Genomic DNA, 19,224 nt, shown 5'->3' with positions numbered 1-19,224 from the left:
TAGATTGTTAAAAATAAACAGAGACCTTATGTTATGTCCATTGTGGTCATAAACAAAAGCGTTGCTGTGTGCTTGGGTGAGCAGTGAAGCCTGAACCTCCTTCTATTTACTGTATGGTCACTGTCAGTTCAATGAACTGCCTCCTTGTTCTCCACCATTGTCCTACACTCCCTTAAACATTTGTCACTGAAGTGCCTCCAAAAGACAAATAAACTGTCACTGAGAATGCAAACCTGCTAACGGGGGAAACAGGACCAGACTCAAGGACACATGATTTTACGTGAAATCCAAAAGGAGTTCCTTGCGCCCTTGCAAGACTTCTGAGAAACAAGGCCCTTTTTGAGAATCCCCAGGAAAAGCCAGAGATACCTTTTTCTTTCAGTAATGGTCCTTCCAGGCATTCTCCATGAGACATTTGGCCGTCTCAAATGTCCAAAATTCCGAAAGGTTCCCCAGAGAGCATGAGATATTACAGATGTCCACATCTGTAAAAATTCTTTCTGCCTCGGAGCAGATGGCAACATACAATCCCATAGCCAACGTTTCTAACATCTCAGCAACCTGTTCTGGAATCCACTAGGTCTGTAGAGGGACCAGGGGGCTCCTGGGCTCTGGTATAGAACTGTTTAAATTAAAATGAGCCACCGATCAATGTTCACTTTCTTTAAGGAAGAAAGCATAAAGCCTCGTGTCCTCTCTCCCCAACAGCGAGCTGTGTTGATTTATTCCAGGCAGATGCTTTTGACAGGACCCTGTAAAATCAAGTCGTGAGTTTATTGTACCAGTTAATTATCAAGCCTTTTCTAGTGCTAATGCCTTTTACTTCTTACTGGGGAAAACTGGGCCTTTTACTGGGACAAAGACTTAACTTTTAGTCAAGAATGTGTTAAAATAACAGGAGATAGAGATGATTTAAATATATTTAAGGACAAATGCAGGAGCATTGCTAACGCGAGGTTTGTAAAGAACGCTGATTTCATTTACAAGTCTCTTGGAATACTCTTTGTTCACTTCCCAAAGAAACAACGCTTCCAGCTTTGTTTTAACAATATGTGTACTCAACCATTCAGGTGACCGAGGATTGCAGCCACAGACCACCCTACAGCTATCTCAGACTTTCTGATGCTACACATACACCCATCTTGGTTTTAGATCCAATAAGAAGTGCCTTGAAGCTGTCCATAAAAGCTGGGAAAAGAGAAGAGTTAGAGGCAAAAGAAACCTGGAAAGTAGGGGTGGGAGTGGGGGGGGGGGGAGTTGGAAGGGGGCATAGCTTTGTTAATTACTTCAGGCAGCAGAGAAATCTGGTTATGTTTTCTCAGTACATGTTAATATCATATAAAGAGACACGAGATCTTGCTAATCTGTCGACCCCTCAGACAAAGTTTATTTGTGGTGACTTTTAAACTCCTGACTCGCCTTCCAATCACCGCGTTTAAAATGAAAAGCTTTAAATAAACACCAGGAATAGAAGATAAATAAACTTTTTTTCCCTCTTGCAAGTGCCTAGCTTGGCGAGGTTCAGACTCAAATCCCCAGAGGACAGAGCGCTCTCTTTTGTGTTAATGTTTAAAAGATTTTCCAATGCCGGAGTTTATTCCTACTGCAAACATTTCTATTTACAAGGTCAAGTGTATCAGCACTCGACACAGCTTAAGAGTGTAATTATTTATCTAAGGGCGTTTGAGTGTAGATCAGTAGCTCTGGCAGGAACCCAGCCTTCAGCCCACTGCTAAACAACTCCTCACAACAATATTACAAGTTCTGGGGATTGTTCCTCTCCCCAGTGTGTTTACTTTTGCCCGCCTGAATGTTTTGTAACAAATTTTTGTACTTTTTCAACAGACCTGTGAAAATGACTTTGAAGGGGTGTCCCAGGTTTCCTAAGACCTATTGGTAACAGATGTTATTGGCATGTTTGATTGTATGAGAATGTCTATAGCTAGATAGGGACACTCCTGGAGGAGGGGCTTGGGGGGGGGTGTCTCAGTGGAAAAGGGGGGAGGGGTGAGAGACCTCTGGGTTATCCCCAAATTGTGTAGAGAAGAGTTAGAGGCAAAAGAAAGGGAAGACACTATCTGGGAGTTCTCTCCATAAAGGTAAAAACCAATGCAGGCCAGTCAGTTTTATCTTTTTAGCTGCTTCATTTACACATGTCTAATTGTTCATTAAATTAGAGGCAGAAATAATAGCCCTCATTTCTTGTCTTGTGCTGTATTTTAATTTCAGTTGATGGTTGATAGATTCCCCGGGGCCCCTCCACCCCCATCCTTACCCATTATTGGGTAACCCACAGTGTAACTCTGGAAAGTAACTACACCATATTCATTATTTAAAAACTCTTTACTGATGTACATATTTTAATAAAACAAATAACCAAAAAATACACAAAGCCATAGTTATTTAAAACATAGGACTTTTTTTTTAAACGATGTCTATAAAAATACAATGTTTAAGGCAGTTTGGAAATGCATTTATACATTTCTACAATGTCCATAAATTCTCTTGAAAATAACAATGTTAACTTCAAATCTATAAAATACACTGTACATTTTAAGACTGTTCTAGATAGAGCACACTTCACAATGGACTGTGGGTTTGGATCCCTGGTGACGCTCGGATTCTATACATTTCAGGGAGGAAAGTGTAACATGGTTGCAGATTTAAATTTTTAATTTCTTTTTAAAAATAAATTATTTCTGAAGCATACAATTTATAAAAATTCTATATACACAGTACAGCCACTGGTAACAAATCCCAGTTTTAATACACTTTATATAGAAGTACCAGAGTGTAGCACCCTGATAAAAGCAGAGGCAATATATTTTCTCCGCATATTTGTACATACAATTTGATGTAAAGAACAAAAATGACAAGACAAACATCATAAGAGGCTTTCATAGATGGCAGTGCACAGCTCTTTTACATAAAAAGTTGCATTGTTCAACACCACTAGCAACCCTTTAGATCAGCATCTTTTTGACCCTTAATCCTAAGAAATGTGCTAAGAGATCAGAGTGGTGGCAATGAAATTAAGGTCAAGGGCTCAAAGTTGCCCCAAACGAATTCAGGCATATTAACCCCTTCCCATTCCCCCTCCCCCGCCCAAACAGAATTCTGAGCGCTGACCAAGAGTAAACAAATGAATCAGTTAGTGGGACTTTTCTGTTTACTCACGATTGCAATGTCCTCACTGGCCACAATAAAAGTCGACACCGGCACTCCCCGCCCCACCCCCCTCACCCCGCACAGTTAAAATGCTAATAAACAGCCCCTTTGCAAATGTAAATCTTCCTTCAAACTCCTGCTCCAAGCCCACTCCTTTGAAACTGGTAAGGCCCCACAGGTCAGTATCCTCTCTCCACATCCCACCCACCCACCCACCCCCGCCTCCCCCATTCCATCCCCGGTATCCTAAACTCTAGCTAGGCCGGTTTCCGCTGGGCAGACGAGCTGGGAGTTTCTGGAGCCTGGAATGGGAGGGGGAGGATGTCCAAGAAGTCATGCTCGGGAGAGGACACGGGAGAAGTGCCAAGAGTCGTGCAGGAGAGACCCGCTAGGCAGAGTCTACTTAGTACACGCTTTGGAAAGTATCCAAACCATCCCCTCGGTCCCCGTGCCACAGGTGCCCCGGCGCAGGCCCTCCCGCAGCCCACGGCGGGGGACTCCAGGGCTAAAAGAGCAGCGGCAGCAGCGGCAGCAAGATGGAGGCGAGCGGGGTCCAAGCGCCTCCGGGCGCCGAGCGACCGCCGCCGCTGCTCCTGCGCCCCGGCCCGTAGGGCAGGTCCCCGCGGCCGCCCGTGGCTGCAGCGCCGCCGCCCGGGCGCGCCGGGTGCGGGACGCCGTCGTCATCGTCCAGCGGCTGCTCGCCGCCCGCGCCCCCGGCGCGCTGCTCGTCGTCGTAGTCCTCGTCGTAGTAGTCGTCCAGGCCCCCGTCCGAGCCGCTGCTGCCCGGGCCGTTACCCAGCTCGGCACCGAAGCACAGGCGGGCCATGTTCTCCTTGACCGACTCACAGATGGGCCGCTCCAGGCCGTCGCACACGCAGTCGTTGAGCAGCGCCGCCTTGGGCACGGCCAGCATGTCCTCGATGACCGTGCGGCACTCGTCGGTGCAGCGCAGCCCGTTGAAGAGCTTGCCGCAGTAGGTCAGGTAGCGGCTGAGGGCCAGGTTGCAGCGGCTGTCGCGGTCGCAGCGCCGCCGGGCCTCGGTGCAGCCCATGACCCCGCCCGCGCCCGGGCCGCCCGCGCCGCCGCTGCTCGTCCGGGGCAGGCACGGCTCAATGGCGCGCTTGGTGGACTTGCAGTTCTCGTCCTGCGCGCAGTCACAGTCTTCCAGGGCGGGCCCGCGGCGCGTGTGGTTGAGCTGAATGAGCGCCGAGATGCAGTGGCTCGGGCAGCGCCAGCGCGACGAGAACGAGGCGGCCGAGGCCGGGAAGGCGGCGGCGGCGGCGGCCCCCGGCGCGTCGCCCCCGCCGCGCTGCGCCAGTACGGGCGCGCACGCCTCGGCGTACTGGTTGTAGGCGTAGCTGCACTCCGGCTCCCCCTGGCACTGCAGCAGCGCCTGCCAGCAGATGAGGCGGCGGCCGTGCGCCAGCCCCGAGCCCCGCGGCGCCGAGCCCAGCAGCTGCAGCAGCGCCATCAGGCACAGCCAGGCGCCCGGCACGGTCCCCGCGCGGGCCCCGCCGCCGCCGCCCAGCAGCCCTGCCACCATCGCGGGCAGCGGCGGCCGCCGGGCGAAGAGGGGAAAGGAGACGAGGCGCGGGCAGCGGCGGACGCGGAGCCGGTGGAAAAGTTTGCCCCAGTCCTGCCAACTTCTTGCATGAGTGTTTTCATAAATCCATGCGCGCCGCTCGCTGGTGCCGCGCCGCTCGCAGAAGGTCGGGTCGCCCGCTCGCTCGGGCTGTGGTGGTTTCCCAGAAATGCACAGCCGCGGAGAACCCCTCCGCTCGGCCCCCGGTGGTGGCGGGAGGCGCTCACTGCCGCCCCGGGGGGCTGCGGACCGCGGGGCCGCGGCGGGGCTGCAGGACCGCGCGGCGCCGCGGGTGCATTTTGCTCCGCGCCTGCAGATCCGTTGTGCGGCCGCAGCGGCTCCTTCCTCCCGGGCTCAGCGCCGCGCCGCCGCCGCCGCCGCCACCGCCGCCGCCGCCGCCGCCGCTGCGGGCTCTAGCATCGCGCCGCTTCCTGGCTCGGGACGGTGCGCTGCCCGCCTTCCCGCGGCCCTGGACGCCCGCGTCCCCTCCCCCTCCGCCCGCGGCGACCCCGGCCTCTCCGTGCTCCGGGGAGCCCTTTCCGGGCGGCGCGGGGAGAACAAGAAACTCGGCGCGGCCGGAGAGCGGCTCCCGGGCTTCCCTCGGTGGCGGCTTCTCGGGTGACAAGGGGCCCCGGGAGCGGATCCGCTGAGCCCGGCTGCGGACTCGCTGGCTGCGAGGCTTTAAATACAAAAGTGGGCCGGGAGCCCCCGCGTGGTGCCGCGGTGCCCCCTCATTATGCATGCATGGAAAAGCAAACAAACAAAAACATTAGCAACGCTCCTCCAGCTCGCCGAGCCCCGGCCCCGCGCGCTCCGAGCCTGCCCGCTTTCTCCTTTCTCCACTCTCTTTCGCCCTTTGCTCGGCCCCCTTTCCCGGCTTTTCGAGATGCTATTGGTCCTGCCTGTTGTTGTTGAAACTTTTTTTTTTTTTTTTTTTTTTACGAGCCGCTGGAGTGGAGTGGGGTTGCGGAGTGGGGGAGGGCGGGGAGGGTGGTGGGCAGCTCACATTCAGGCATTCAGGGCTTGAAAGGAACGGCTTAAGGAGCCTGACAGAGGCCCGGGAGCTCCTCCTACTCTTAAGGAGGCTCGGATATGGAGCCCCGGCTCAAGCTCAGAATCAGCGGGCAGGGCTCAGGGGCAGCTGTTCGCATCCGGCTTTGCCACAGGCCTTTTTGTTGGGGTCTTTTTTCCTTTTTTTTTTTTTTTTTTTTGAGAGTTTTATTAATTCTCCCTGGCTCCCATCTGTGCCTTCGACTGGGTTCAGAATTCAGTTTGTTTATCTAGTTCCCTATCTTTGAGTCCTGATCACCAGTGAGGGGGAGTTAAGGGGGGGGGGGGGAATTTAATGTTGGACTTTGAAACTGAAGAAAAACGAAACAAAACTCAAACGCACACAAGAGGCCCATACTTCAGGTAGGAGAATGCCCATGAGATATTTACAAGGGCCCCGCCCCAACCACAGGGTCCCTCTTTGCCGACCTGGCAGGTACGGTTCTTGAGCCGGGGAGCCGTGTCAGTTGCAAGACATAAATCCGATCAATCAAATTAATTTCTTTGGGGCATATAAGTTTCTAACTCGGACGGCGATGAAAAAATAATTACAGCATTAAAAATCTTTAGGAATGTTGAGCAGCACCATATGGCCGCAGTCATAAAGGAAGGGGATAAACTGGCATGCAGCAAGGTTTCTATTAGAGTGGGTTTCAATCCGTCCCTCGGTTAAGGGAAGCCGCCTGGGTACAGCAGCCTCTGCAATCCAGGCGCGGGAGTTTGCAAACTACCTTAACTGTGGCGCAACGCAGCCTTCAACCACCAGAGGCACCGGGCTTCTGCGGCCTGTCAAAAACTGGCGCTTTTTTCCTCCCCTTTCCGTGGAGAGACTATCAACTCCATCTGTCACAAAAATTAAGGCTAAATCTCCTCTCCAAAAGCAGAGGGAGCCGGGGCTCCAGTGCGCGCAAAGTTGGGCCGTCCGCCTCTCCCCTGAGGCCGCGTGAATTAGAAATGGCAAAAGTCAGAACAGAGCCTCAGCGTAGGAAGATTTATCAGGCTGCAAAAGAACCCTCCCGTTCCTGGGGAGACGGCTGCATTCCTCAGAGGCTGTCTGCCTTGGGAAGCTGCACCTCGGCAATCCCCTTGTCCGCCTCCCCCCTAAAAAAACAAAACAAAACAAAACAAAGCACTTTAAAAGAAGCAGGTTGAGTTAAGGCAGACCATGTTGCTCTGATTTGAATAGTAGAAAACACAATATCTATCGTCTAAATGTATGTATGTATGTATGTATGTATGTATGTATGTGTGTGTGTGTGTGTGTGTTTTTAATAGAAAAGCTGCCACTGTGTGGCCCATGAAAACACCCATTTCTCAGGCCCCGGGCTTGTTGTTATTTGGAGTTGTTGTCTCAGTTCTGCCAAGAGGACTTGGGCAAATCTCACTCTCTCTGAGACGTGAATCTTTCACATGGGAGGCTCAAGGCCACGTTAGATGCTTGAAATCAAATCTTTTCATCTTTAATGTTCTGTGATTTTAGGGGCATAAGGACAAGGTCAACATTCATCTGCATTTTTAAACTAATGTTTGTTGAGTTCCTTTAAAATTTTTTTTTTTTTTTCAACGTTTATTTATTTTTGGGACAGAGAGAGACAGAGCATGAACGGGGGAGGGGCAGAGAGAGAGGGAGACACAGAATCGGAAACAGGCTCCAGGCTCTGAGCCATCAGCCCAGAGCCCGACGCGGGGCTCGAACTCGCGGACCGTGAGATCGTGACCTGGCTGAAGTCGGACGCTTAACCGACTGCGCCACCCAGGCGCCCCTGTTGAGTTCCTTTAGAATGGTGGGTCTCAAATCTTCGTGAGCATGAGACTTGCAGGTTGGCATTGTTAAAACCCAGCTCCTGGAGTTCCTGATCCAGTAGGGCTTGTGGGACCTGAGAATCTGCATTTCTAACAAGTTCTCAAGGGTTGCTACTGCTGCCGCTTGTCTGGGGAGCAAACTTTGAGAAGCACTACTCGAGAGGTCCGTGGGCTGATTGTTGTGGTTTGCAAAACTTGCCCGTCTTGGCCTTAATTTTGCTCTCAGTGGGATTTAAGGGGGGCCAAGAGTTTTGTCTTCTCTGGGGATATCTCCACCCCAGACTGATGGCGTTCCAGGCCTGTGGAGCAATCAGCCGTCCAAGAGACCAAGCCTCAGAAGGAGGCTCTGATGAGATAGGAGAATAAATGAGCACCCCACCCCCATAAGCTCCCGAGACCATGAGTACACCGTGTCTCACATCCAGCTTTTCAGTAATAATCACCAGACCTCTCAGCTGTCCCTCATCACCCAGCCACTAATCCCCATATCACTTGGAACATCTCTTAAATTGATTTAATTTTCATCATGAGCACCTGTCCACCTGAAAATACCCCACTTCTACTCTCGATCTGTTCTCAGCAAAATCTCCTATATTCTCCACCTGCTTTCTGGGCTGGATCTTCACCTCGCTTTAACTAACATCCGGCTGAAACCTATGGAGTGGGAGGAGATACTTGCAAACTATATGTTAGTGGTATTGCAGGGACTTCAAGAAAGAGTGCCTCCTGCTCAACTCTGTGCCCTAGAAACATTTTCTTCACCTGACCCTGCACTGGATCAGTACAGGTGACAGTACAGTTTAGCCCACTCAGCTCAAAGAATCACAACGAATAACAAAGACTGCTGTTTTAAGCCACTAGCTTTGGAGGTGGTTTATGGTGTTACAAGAGATAATCACACACAATTTCCATCATGTTCAACTGTTTGGGCCGGAGATCTCTCTGGACTCTTCTGTTTTCCTTACGTCCCACATCCCATTAACCCATATCGCAGTCAATGAAATATTTGATGGGTTGAATGATGAAAAAAGTTAGACCTTTTTGTTTTCTAAATCAACCATCTCAGAACGAGTCTACGTCGCTTCTACGACAGAGGCCCGGAAAGCCTAAAGAGAATGATACGGTTCTGAAGTTTTAAAGTGTAAAATGATATTCCCATGTTGATTGAATTATTAAGGCTAATTAAGCCATCATCTTGGTCATATATTAACCTCACAGAGGTTATGCTTTAATCAGCGGGGAAAGTCTCTTAAGTAAACGATGCTGGCAAAGCTAGTAACCTAGGTAGAAGGAAATGTAGAAAAAAATTCCAGGTAAAAAGTTAAATATAAAGCAAACAAATAAGAAAATCTTGGCAATGATGTATATAACCTAGAATTAGAAAGACTCTTATGATAGCCAAGACTGGAAAATCAGAAGATGTGGAAGAAAAACATGCCTATTCGACTAAATACAAAATTAAGTAGTTGTATGTGGAAGTACCAGAGACAAAGTTAATAGACCCACAGATCTGGCAAGAATATTGATAGAGCGGATGACAAAAGACTAATTCTCTAATAAGCAAAGAGCTCTTACAGACTTCCAGGAAAAAGTCTAAGAGAAAATGAGGGAAGATGCAAACAGATGATTCATAGGGCTGTACATCCAAATGACAACAGGCAAGTGCAAAGATGTTTAAATTAACTAGTAGTCAGATGAAAGAAAATGAGAAAACGATGAAATCCTGCTTGAACACTCACTAGTCTAGCAACAATGTGAATGTTATGTATTTTCTGGCAGTTGCAATAGAAATAATGACCTTTCCCCCCAAAAACGTTCAAGGCAAAGCCCTGGAACTTCACTGGGTCTGGGTCATGTGCCCTTGTCCTTTTGCAGGGGGCGGGGGGAGGGTTGTAGGTTGGCGCTGGTCCCTGGACTGGTCCTCAGTGGCCCATGGCAACTTAGGAGTAAGCATCCGGATACTGCAACTTGGAAATGTCATTTTATGTCTGTTGAATCTAATAAAAATCTCATTTTTCTAGTAACTTATTTTTATCCTCTTTTACCAAAGTATCTGCAATAGAAACAGTAATCTGGCCTTTCACCGCAGATAATTGAAAAAGCTCTGTACTATATATTGCTACTAGTCATTTTCTTTGGTTTTAAAGTTGATTACGTTGTTAGGTGCAGGAATTTAAGGATTCACCACGGTGGGAAAAGGAATAGAAATGTAAGAAACAAACTTTTGATTCTTCAAAGAATGTTGTTAATGATCCAGGATGGAAACTGGCAACACAACCCAGCCTTTCCTGACACGTGGGAGGCGTGGACGGAACCGCCATTCTGTAAGGGGCAGAAGACGCGCCCCACACCATTGCGTTGGGACTCCAGAGATCAAGATACTGGCCGGGTTTCAACATCTAATAACAAGAGGAAATCCCAAAAAACCAGCAGGAGCTCCAATTCTCAGGAAAGTTGACTTTCACACTCTCTGAAATAGCAAGTTCTATATGGACCGCTTGAGGCACACCTTCTCTCCGCCTTGCAGCTGGCAGACTTGTAGCTTCCTACAAAGAGTAACTTTTCCAAGATAGCACCTTGTATGCATTCGCCCGTCACGCCTTAAGTTCAAAAATAATTGGGGCCAATTCTACAATGGGTATTATAGAATGTCTCAAAGCCACGCCAGACCTTGGTTCAAAAATCTGTTTTTTTCACTATTGAAATCAGGAAGAAACTTTTTCCTATCGTTTCATGAATCTGGATAAACTGTTCTCTAAATAAAAATGCCATAATTTGGAACAGAACTTATGAACTGTCTTAAAAATCAGCTTTTTAAAAATCCTGTAGCTGTCGACAACAAAAATATGTATATCTATCAATGAGCTAGTAGGATTTGTGAGTGTGTGATTAATACCTGTCACGCAGTTTGGGGGGACATGCATTAGAATTGCCTCCATCTTCATTGCTGGAAATGCATAATTGTCATAAAGTGTCTTGGGAAACAAATGTATGATCTTAACGATTCATAAAGATTCCAGCCACCTAATTCTTTTCCAATGAAATGTGTATCCCAGGACTTTACCAAACACATCACTAATGAATGCACACTCTTCCTACATTTTAAATCTGGTTTCACATTCACCTGCTCATTTCTCACTGAATTTCATTCAGTGGAAGCCAACAGATATTTAATGAGTGCCTACTGGACCTGCCAGAAGGCTGAAGCCTTTTTAAAAGTCTTCCAACTTTGTTCTTCTTCCTTTCTTTCTTCCCTTCCTTTTCCCCAATGCCCCCTCCTTTCTCCCATCTTCCTTTTTTGTCATTAATAGACCTTATTTTTTAAAAGTACACTTCTAGACTTATAGAAAAATTGCTTGCAAAGTTCCAAGTTTCCACATTCCCTTCTCCCCTCCCTCAGGTTTAATTTGCCTTCTTATTTACATCTTTTATTATGTTTGTAATACAATGTTAGTTGTTACAGTTGATGAACCAGTGTTGGCACATTATTACTAAAGAAAGCTCTGAGTTTACACTGGGTGGGGTTCGCTCTTTGTGGTGTGCATTCTGTGGGTTTTGATAAATGCACAACGCTATGTATTTACCATGATGGTGTCACACAGGATAGTTTCACTCTCCTGAAACCTCCTGGGAAGCACTCTGTTTTAACCTAGAAGGCATCTTAAAGCAAATCTTTTCATTTACAGCTTCATTACTTAAAGCTTCCATAATTAGTATTCGTTTTCTGTCCATGAAAAAAAAATTTAAGTGAGGCCATACATGTGATTTAAACCCATAAGTTGTGCACATCTCCCCAAATGATTAACGATTTATATTGACGTAATCATTCATATAGTTGAGTTATCCATCTCAGAAGTATTTCTTGGGCTCTCACCTGGGTCAGCTCGCTGTGCCAATGGTCTTCGCATTAGGGAACTTTGTGAGAGGTGGCTTTATCCTTTATATCTTTGCTTCATGCATGGGCATGCATTGAATTACCCAAGCTCGTTTCACTTTTTTTTTTTTTTTTTGGTTTGCTTTATAGTTTATTTTACTTAAGAATTTTTAAATGTATTTTTTAAGTTTATTTATTTATTTATTTATTTTGAGAGACAGTGCAAAAAGGAGAGAAGGAGAGAGAGAGAAAGAGAGAGAGAGAGAGAGAGAGAGAGAGAGAGAGAGAGAGAGAGAATCCCAAGCAGGCTCTGTGCTGTCAGCTCAGAGCCTGATGCGGGGCTCAATCCTGCCAACTGTGAGATCATGACCTGAGCTGAAACCAAGAGCTAAATGCTTAACCAGCTGAGCCACCCAGGTGCCCCTTAAGTGTATTTTTTTTTGTATAGAAAATATATGCACATACATAGTAAAGCATGCAAGGTTGTAAAAAGTGCAAGGTCTCCAAAAAGCTTCTACTCATCTCTGCATCTGGGCACCCACTTCCTTCAACCACCATGATCAGTTTCTTGTATGCATTCTCAGAAATACTGCATATATATGTAAATGTGTATGTTTCTAATGTTTATTTGTTTTGAGAGAGAGAGAGAGAGTGAGAGAGTGAGTGGGGGAAGAGCAGAGAGAGGGGGAGAGATTGAATCCAAAGCAGGCTCCACACTCAGTGCAGACCTGATCTGGGGCTCAATCTCATGACCGTGAGATCATGACCCGAGTCACAATCAAGTCAGTCACTCAACAAATTGAGCCACCCAGGCACTCTGTACATATATTTTTGAAACAATGAAATTAGCCTTATTTTTTTTTCACTTAAAAGTATATTTTAGACACAGTTCCATATCACTTCATTAAGTGCTGACATATTACTTGCTTATCTTTTGGATGAGTGTATAATACTCCATTTGGGGATGTACCATACATTATTTAACCCGTTTCTCATTTAGGAACGTTTAAATTCCAGTCCTTTTGTATTTTAGTGTGATGGTGAATAACCTTACGCATTTGTCATTTTATTAGTACTTTAATACAGCTAGAGGAACCATCTTTAGGAATGGAATTACTGAGTCAAAGAAGAGATTCATTCTAAATTGTGACGGATCCGTTGTTCTTCCTCAAAGCTCTGCCAGCATATGGGAGTGTTTGTCTTTGCACATTATCACTGACACAACATGTTACTGAACTTTTGGATCCGTGCCAATCTGATAGGTAACAATTATATCTCACTGCAACCTTCATTGTAATTTCTCTTATTATGTGTAAGACAGACATTATTAAGTCTTCAGAAAATTCTCGAGGCAAAGACTGAAGACATTTAAGTTCAAAAAGGTCAAGTGATCCAACACTACCCACCTAAGAGGCCAGAACACCCAGAAAGCAATCTCCCAAGGTGGTCACCCTTGGCCATCACCCCACCTTGTTTCCATAGCACCACATGACTGCTTAAAGGCTTGCCTTTTGTGACAGTTTTCCTCCATGTGAAGGGTAGTTGCCAAAAAAAAGCGCTAAAGAGTACCTTTTGTAAAGGGAAAGACTTCTTCCTCAAATGCTAAAATCAATGGATTCTGAAGAATCCTCTTAAAATCTTAGGATCTTCTCTTTCCCTCCTCCCCCATCCCACCTCAAGACAGAGCAGGAAAAAAAAAATCTCAAAATGTTGTATCTGAGTGACCCCTGAATAACTGATAGAAGATGTATGTTCTGGACTTCTGTTAGAGGTGAATTGCCATGTTCGTAAGATCTTTTTGAGGAAACAAACTTTGCTCTTACCTCACCACCTTCCCACTCAGAAATACCAGTTTCCTCTCTGTATTTGACTTCAAACCTCATCGTGCTGAGGTACGTACTGAGGTCTCGTACTGAGGTCTCATCGCCTGAGACCCTTGCGGTTTCTGAGGAGCAGTTGAAGACTTGGCCTTTATCCACGATTTATGTGCACACGTAGTTAATGTCTGTTGTTGTGTGTTAGGTGGAAGTCTGTCCCTGGACTTGTGCTGTCTCTGCTGCAGCTGTCTCAGTCAGTTTGCTGCCCAGAGAGGATTAATTGCCCTTTATCATTATTTGCCTAGAGTCAGAGATAGGTTTGAGGATACGAGAAGGGACAGAGCCATCTGGAGAAGAGAGGGTCTTCTGTGGTCTCAGGGCACAGCAGTTTGTGGTAGTTTGATAATTATGAACTACACCAACAAAATGACTAAATAGAGCAACTTTCTGGAATAGAAGTCATGCGGTCTTAAAGTATGGATATTCGCTGTTAATTGTTTTCAGTCAACAGATAGGGAGCACCTACTAGGATCATTCCAGAATTTAGAGGTCCGGCAACGAATAGCAGCACAGGGGTAAATGCCTGGACATGGGGTTGTTTTATCCAGTAGTCACCATAATGATCTTTCCCTATTCTTCTGGTGGATCTGAGAACCCTGTGAATTATCCTTAGAAGAAGGGGGCGCATTTCTGGGAAACCACAGATGCCCTTAGGCTCCGCCTTATCTCTATTCCACAAACAAAAGAAGTGAACTGAATTCCTTCCTAACAGAGAGTGCTTCATCTACATCCCAGAAAGGAAAGTCTTTAAGATTCTCAAATCCTTGGAAAGCATCTGGGGGAAATGTAAATGACAAGGCGAACACACATCCCTTTAAGAGCTGGGCAGCCGCTTTTCTGCCAAGGGCTTGTCAAAATTGCTCAAGAGAAAGAAAAAAAGGGGAACAAGTGCACATACACATTTTTAAAGTAGCTAGCAACCAAGACAACACCAATTATTTAACCACAGTAAAGAAACCAGCAGCCAAACCACACTGATTATTTAACCGCGTATCCAAGTGCTGAACACAGCCATAGCCAGCCACGTTAATTTAATGTAAATATCCCGAGTAACCAGCTCCCAAGGAGGCAAGGGCACCAGCAGAGGACTACTCCTCACCTTTCCTTGTCTTGGCTCCAGATGTCTGGAGCTGGAAAACTGGCTGCAATCCAACTAATATTCCGCCCCCCACCCCCTTTTTGCCTTTTTGTTTCTCTAAAAATCGTTCTTATCCTACTGATCTACGGGTCTCATATGTGTACACATGTTCGGGGAGACATTTGGTGAATTCTGTTCTTTTCCTCTGATTGCCACATTTTCTTTTCTTCCCCTTTCATTTCAGTGCTCTGTCTTTGCTCCCTCCGCCTTCCTCCTCTGCCTCAGAGGAGGCATGCTTTCAGTCCAGTGTATTTGATTCCTAGTTCTTTAATTTTCATTAATCATCATGTGTAAGGTTATTCTCAGGGAGTGTTATCAGGAAAACATGAGCTTTCTCCTTTGCCGTCTGCAGTGGCACAGTCTGCAATGGGTTGCAATTTACTAGAAAACAGTCCCTGTCACTGGGAAATGCCCCAGCAGCTCATAGATCTTGCCAGCCCAGGTGACCCCACTCTCACTGCCCACAGGTAAATGCATCTGACTCAAGGTCAGCCAACCCCTGGGTGTCTAGCAACCAATCAGATTTCTCTCTTTGAGGGTTGATTAAAGGTTGACTGGCATAGTGGACCATGTGCAAACAGGGCAAGCTTAGCTAGAAAGAAGAGCAGAGAGAAACAGCTGAGGAGGACCCTGTGGTCCACAAGGGATCAAAAGTAAAGCAAGGGGTAACCATATGCTTCCCTGGAAGAGGAGTAGAGGCGCCTCACTGCCCCTTGGTTCATCCAGCTCTATTTCCGGTGAGGACAGGCCCTATTTCAGTTGCTAAGACCCTGAGACTGACACTGTGTCCTCATATTACATCTATGTCTGGGATGATAGGGTAAAAGGTCTGAGGTCACTTAGCTGGCCTCCTTTTCTCCCTCTGTCTCCTCCACGCTCACCGTTTCTCTGGACACGGAATCAGTTTCAAAAATATGCCCCTGAATAAAATATCCGTCTTCCATTATGTGTAGGGAAGTCTCCTGGAGTGAAAGCAGCAAGCTCCGTGAGGACTGGTGCTTTGTGAAAGCGAGTCATGGAGCTCCTCTATGTAAACGACACTCATGGCTCCATTTATGCCTCATGGCTCTCACCATGCCCCACCAATGGCAAAGCACGGTGTTGGGGAAGCCAAGGCTTCTTCCCCCTCCCGTCACCTTTGGAGTGTTCCATACTCTATGGTGATTTTTCTGACTAAAGCTGATGAGGTTTGGGGGATGGGAAGTCAGATGTGCTCCTGGGGCAAGTTAAGTTTGTGATGCACATTGAACAACCAAATGAACACACACACATGGAAATTAGAGAAAGATTGGGATTGCAATGTCAAATCAGGAGTTTTGAATCAAGGCACTGGAGGAGATTCCCTAAAGGAGCGTGTTTAGAGAGAGAAAGAGCCACCAGGGAGTAGGATGGGGAGCAAGAGAGTGTGACCCCAAATAGAAAAGCACTCTGGAAAGAAGGAACAATTAATGAGTCTCCTAGTGCCATAAGATGAGGACGGGAGAAGTGGCTGTTGGGTAGAGCAAGATTTCGGTCATCAGTGACCTTGATGAGAACAATGGTGGATGAAACTTGATTAGAGTGAATTTGAGGGAGAACGCCAGAAGAGAATGGAAATAAAAACAAGGAATGTGGATTATATTGCTGAGTGCCCGTGAGGACCAAATAGTACCTGGGAGGGTTAGATTAATAGGTCTTGGACATGCTACTTTGCATCTCCGTGACTCATTTTCCCCATCTGTAGAATGCAGGTAATAACAACAATCTGTAGCATTTTAAAAATGTGGCCACAAACTGATTGACGCTTCTTCCATCCAGAGGCAAGTCTATGTCCCCTCCCTCTGACTCTGAAGCAGGTAACAACTGCTCTGCCCCATGGAATATGGTGGAAGCAATGTTCCCACGGCTAGGTGATACATAGTACTTTAGTTTCTGCCTTGCTCGCCAGAACTCATGCTCTTGGAATCCAGAGCTGCCATGCAAGAAGTTCAAGGACTTTGAAGTTGCCATGTTGTGAGGACCCCCAGGCTGTGGGAGATATCACATGAGTCTAGGTTCCCCAATCCACAGTTTTTCATGGGTCCACTCTTCAAATCATCCCACCGGGTAGCGGACCTGTGTGGTGTGGAGAGAAGCATCCAGGTGATTCCAGCCTTCAACCAGTTGGTCAGGACACCTCCAGCTGTTCAAATCTTCCCAGATGAGGTCTTAGACACTGTGGGGTCAAAACAAGTCCTCGGCGTGTGGTTTCCTATGCCCTGTCTGAATTCCTGATCCACAGAATCTGTGAGCACAAATGGTTGTTCTTTCACACCATTAAGTTTAAGTTGGTTAGTTACATAGCAATAGATAACTGGAACCCCATTTCAAAGGCTATTCTGGGAACAAAAAAAATGATCACATATAAAATGCTTACAGGTCAGTCAATGCCAGACACGTAGTAACCACTCAATAAGCGCTAGCTTTTGTCATTATAGTGTTAAAATTTCCACTGGTAAATATAAAGAAATTTGAGGCACTATTTAACAAAAATATACTTCTTTTACCCATCTTTAAAACTTAATAAGATCACGGGGCGCCTGGGTGGCTCAGCCCGTTACGCGTCTGACTTCAGCTCAGGTCGTGATCTCACGGTTCGTGGGTTTGAGCCCCACGTCGGGCTCTGTGCTGACAGCTCGGGGCCTGGAGCCTGCCTCAGATTCTATGTCTCCCTCTGTCTCTGTCCCTCCCCTACTCACGCTTTGTCTCTCTCTGTCTCTCAAAAATAAAGAAATGTAAAAAAAAAAAAAAAATTAAAAACTTAATAAGATCATTTGGAACGGAATTCATCAGTTCATCAGTTGTACTGTGCTCTCCGAGATAAATTTCTTTATAGGGCCCAGTAGAGACCATACGGTGATTTTCCTACTGACTGATAATTTGAAGTTGGATGCGATAAAGCCTTGGGGGGAACAAAGGCCTCAGTACTACAATATGATTTTTCTGAGCGAAGGCCTAGAGTCTGGCTCACTTTTGTGTTCCTCTGAGCACCTAGCAACAGTGAAATGCCCAAAGTAGACACTCCACAAATGTTTGCTTCACTGATTTGATCAATGCATCCTGCTCATTGTCTCATATAAACTTTTGGGGAGGCATTTCTTTATTTAGTATTTTCTCTACTTTTGCCTTTAAATTTGTCATATTTTCTGAGAAGTTGATTGGTAATCTCATAAAATTTAGATTGATGTTTATGGACGAAACGGCGAGTGTTGCTAAGAATGTGCAATGCAGCGTAAACATGGCTCTTGCACAATGCTTCCCTGGACTTATGCTTTTTTGAACTGGGTTCAAATCTAAACTGAGCAAGGCCACACAGGGCGTTAGAGCAAAAAAAATGTAAAGTTGGAATGCACGAACCCTCTTGATTGCAGAAGATAGGCATTGGAAGAGGGAATTTTTAAGGACGTGCTTTTTTTTTTATTTCTGGTCACCTAACATTAAGCCAGTCTCAGAACACATACTGCACCAATGTGATTTTCAAACCACACACATTGTCTAGATAGAAAAGAACTTCAAACATCACATAGTGTTTGGGAAATTGTTGCCGAACATGTCAACATGCCCCCTGAGAGAAAAGCAGTTGCTTGGATTTTTGGACTCTCCTCGTGCACAGATTTCTCAAATTTTGAAATAACAAAATCCTTTAAATCATGTCATGGATGGGTATCACGTTTTGGGGGCTGGCCTGTTGCATGCCGTGCTACAAATGATTCAGCGTGTCTTGTTTCGTGGGGAGCGATTCACGTGTGTGTGAAAGTACTCAGGTGGTGGAAGAAATACCAGTAGGCTAAGGACAAAGACAGGGAGGGAAATACTTAGATTTTGGAGCTAAAGAGGATGGCATTGGCAAAACAGCAGTCTTACCATCTCCACGTAAGTCCTGTTGCAAATAGGAGGACGTCCGTGTCATTTACAGCCATTACAGAGCAAGCTGCACCTCCAAAGTAAAATGTTCTGAGGACTGGTTTTTCTCAGTAGCAATGAAATCAGGGGCAAGGCAATCGCTAATGACTTCCTATTTATTGAACCAGTGTGGAATGTTCCTTTGCAGGGGCTGCTGACCTCATGGACCAGGACCTCTATCGGCAAGGGCAGGAAACCTAGTCTTGGGTGTCAGTTGCCCTATCAGGAGCCTAGGGAACAGTTTTGTCCCCAGCGAGGAAAGCGCACAGCAATTAAACACACACGGACCACTGACTGGGCCATTTACACTGTAATTTTATCTCAGTGGCTGAGCCAATATTTCATCTTGTAAACTATCTCCTTCCTGGATTATCATTATTAATATTTATTTATGTTAAAGCTTTTATTTATTATTCACTTTGAAAGACAGAGAGTGGGCACGAGCGGGGTGGCCGGTGGGCAGAGAGCGAGAAAGACAGAGAGAAAATCCCAAGCAGCCTCTGCACTGCCAATGCGGGGCTCCAACTCGCGAACCGTGAGATCATGACCCGAGCCAAAGTCAAGAGTTGGATGCTGAATCGATTGAGCCGCTGGATTATCATTATTATCAATGATTCTTTTTTACTTAACATTTACAGTGGCAGTATGGTCATTGGTTGAACGCATACCCTCTGTTACAGAGTCCTGGGTTTCCATGTGGACCATGTCTTTAACCTTAACCTCGTTTCTTCCATTTTACAGATGAGAGTTGAAATTCCCAGTGCCATGTGACTAGTAAGCAAAAGAACTGGGATTTGGAGCTAGATCTGTC

General features: G+C 46.5%; 1 protein-coding gene across 1 annotated transcript; it reads right to left on the bottom strand.

Annotated features, from left to right (window-relative positions):
* Window positions 1–3,390: 3,390 nt before the first annotated feature.
* Window positions 3,391–4,731, bottom strand: GAS1 (growth arrest specific 1). Its single transcript, XM_047831331.1, has one exon. The coding sequence runs from the start codon at window positions 4,709–4,711 to the stop codon at window positions 3,674–3,676; it is 1,038 nt and encodes a 345-aa protein (XP_047687287.1). The 5' UTR covers window positions 4,712–4,731; the 3' UTR covers window positions 3,391–3,673.
* Window positions 4,732–19,224: the final 14,493 nt, after the last annotated feature.

Source organism: Prionailurus viverrinus, chromosome D4 (assembly GCF_022837055.1).
Source record: "Prionailurus viverrinus isolate Anna chromosome D4, UM_Priviv_1.0, whole genome shotgun sequence".
NCBI lineage: Eukaryota > Metazoa > Chordata > Mammalia > Carnivora > Felidae > Prionailurus > Prionailurus viverrinus.
The sequence above is the reverse complement of the archived record's forward strand: the minus strand, read 5'-3'. Positions and strand labels throughout refer to the sequence as shown.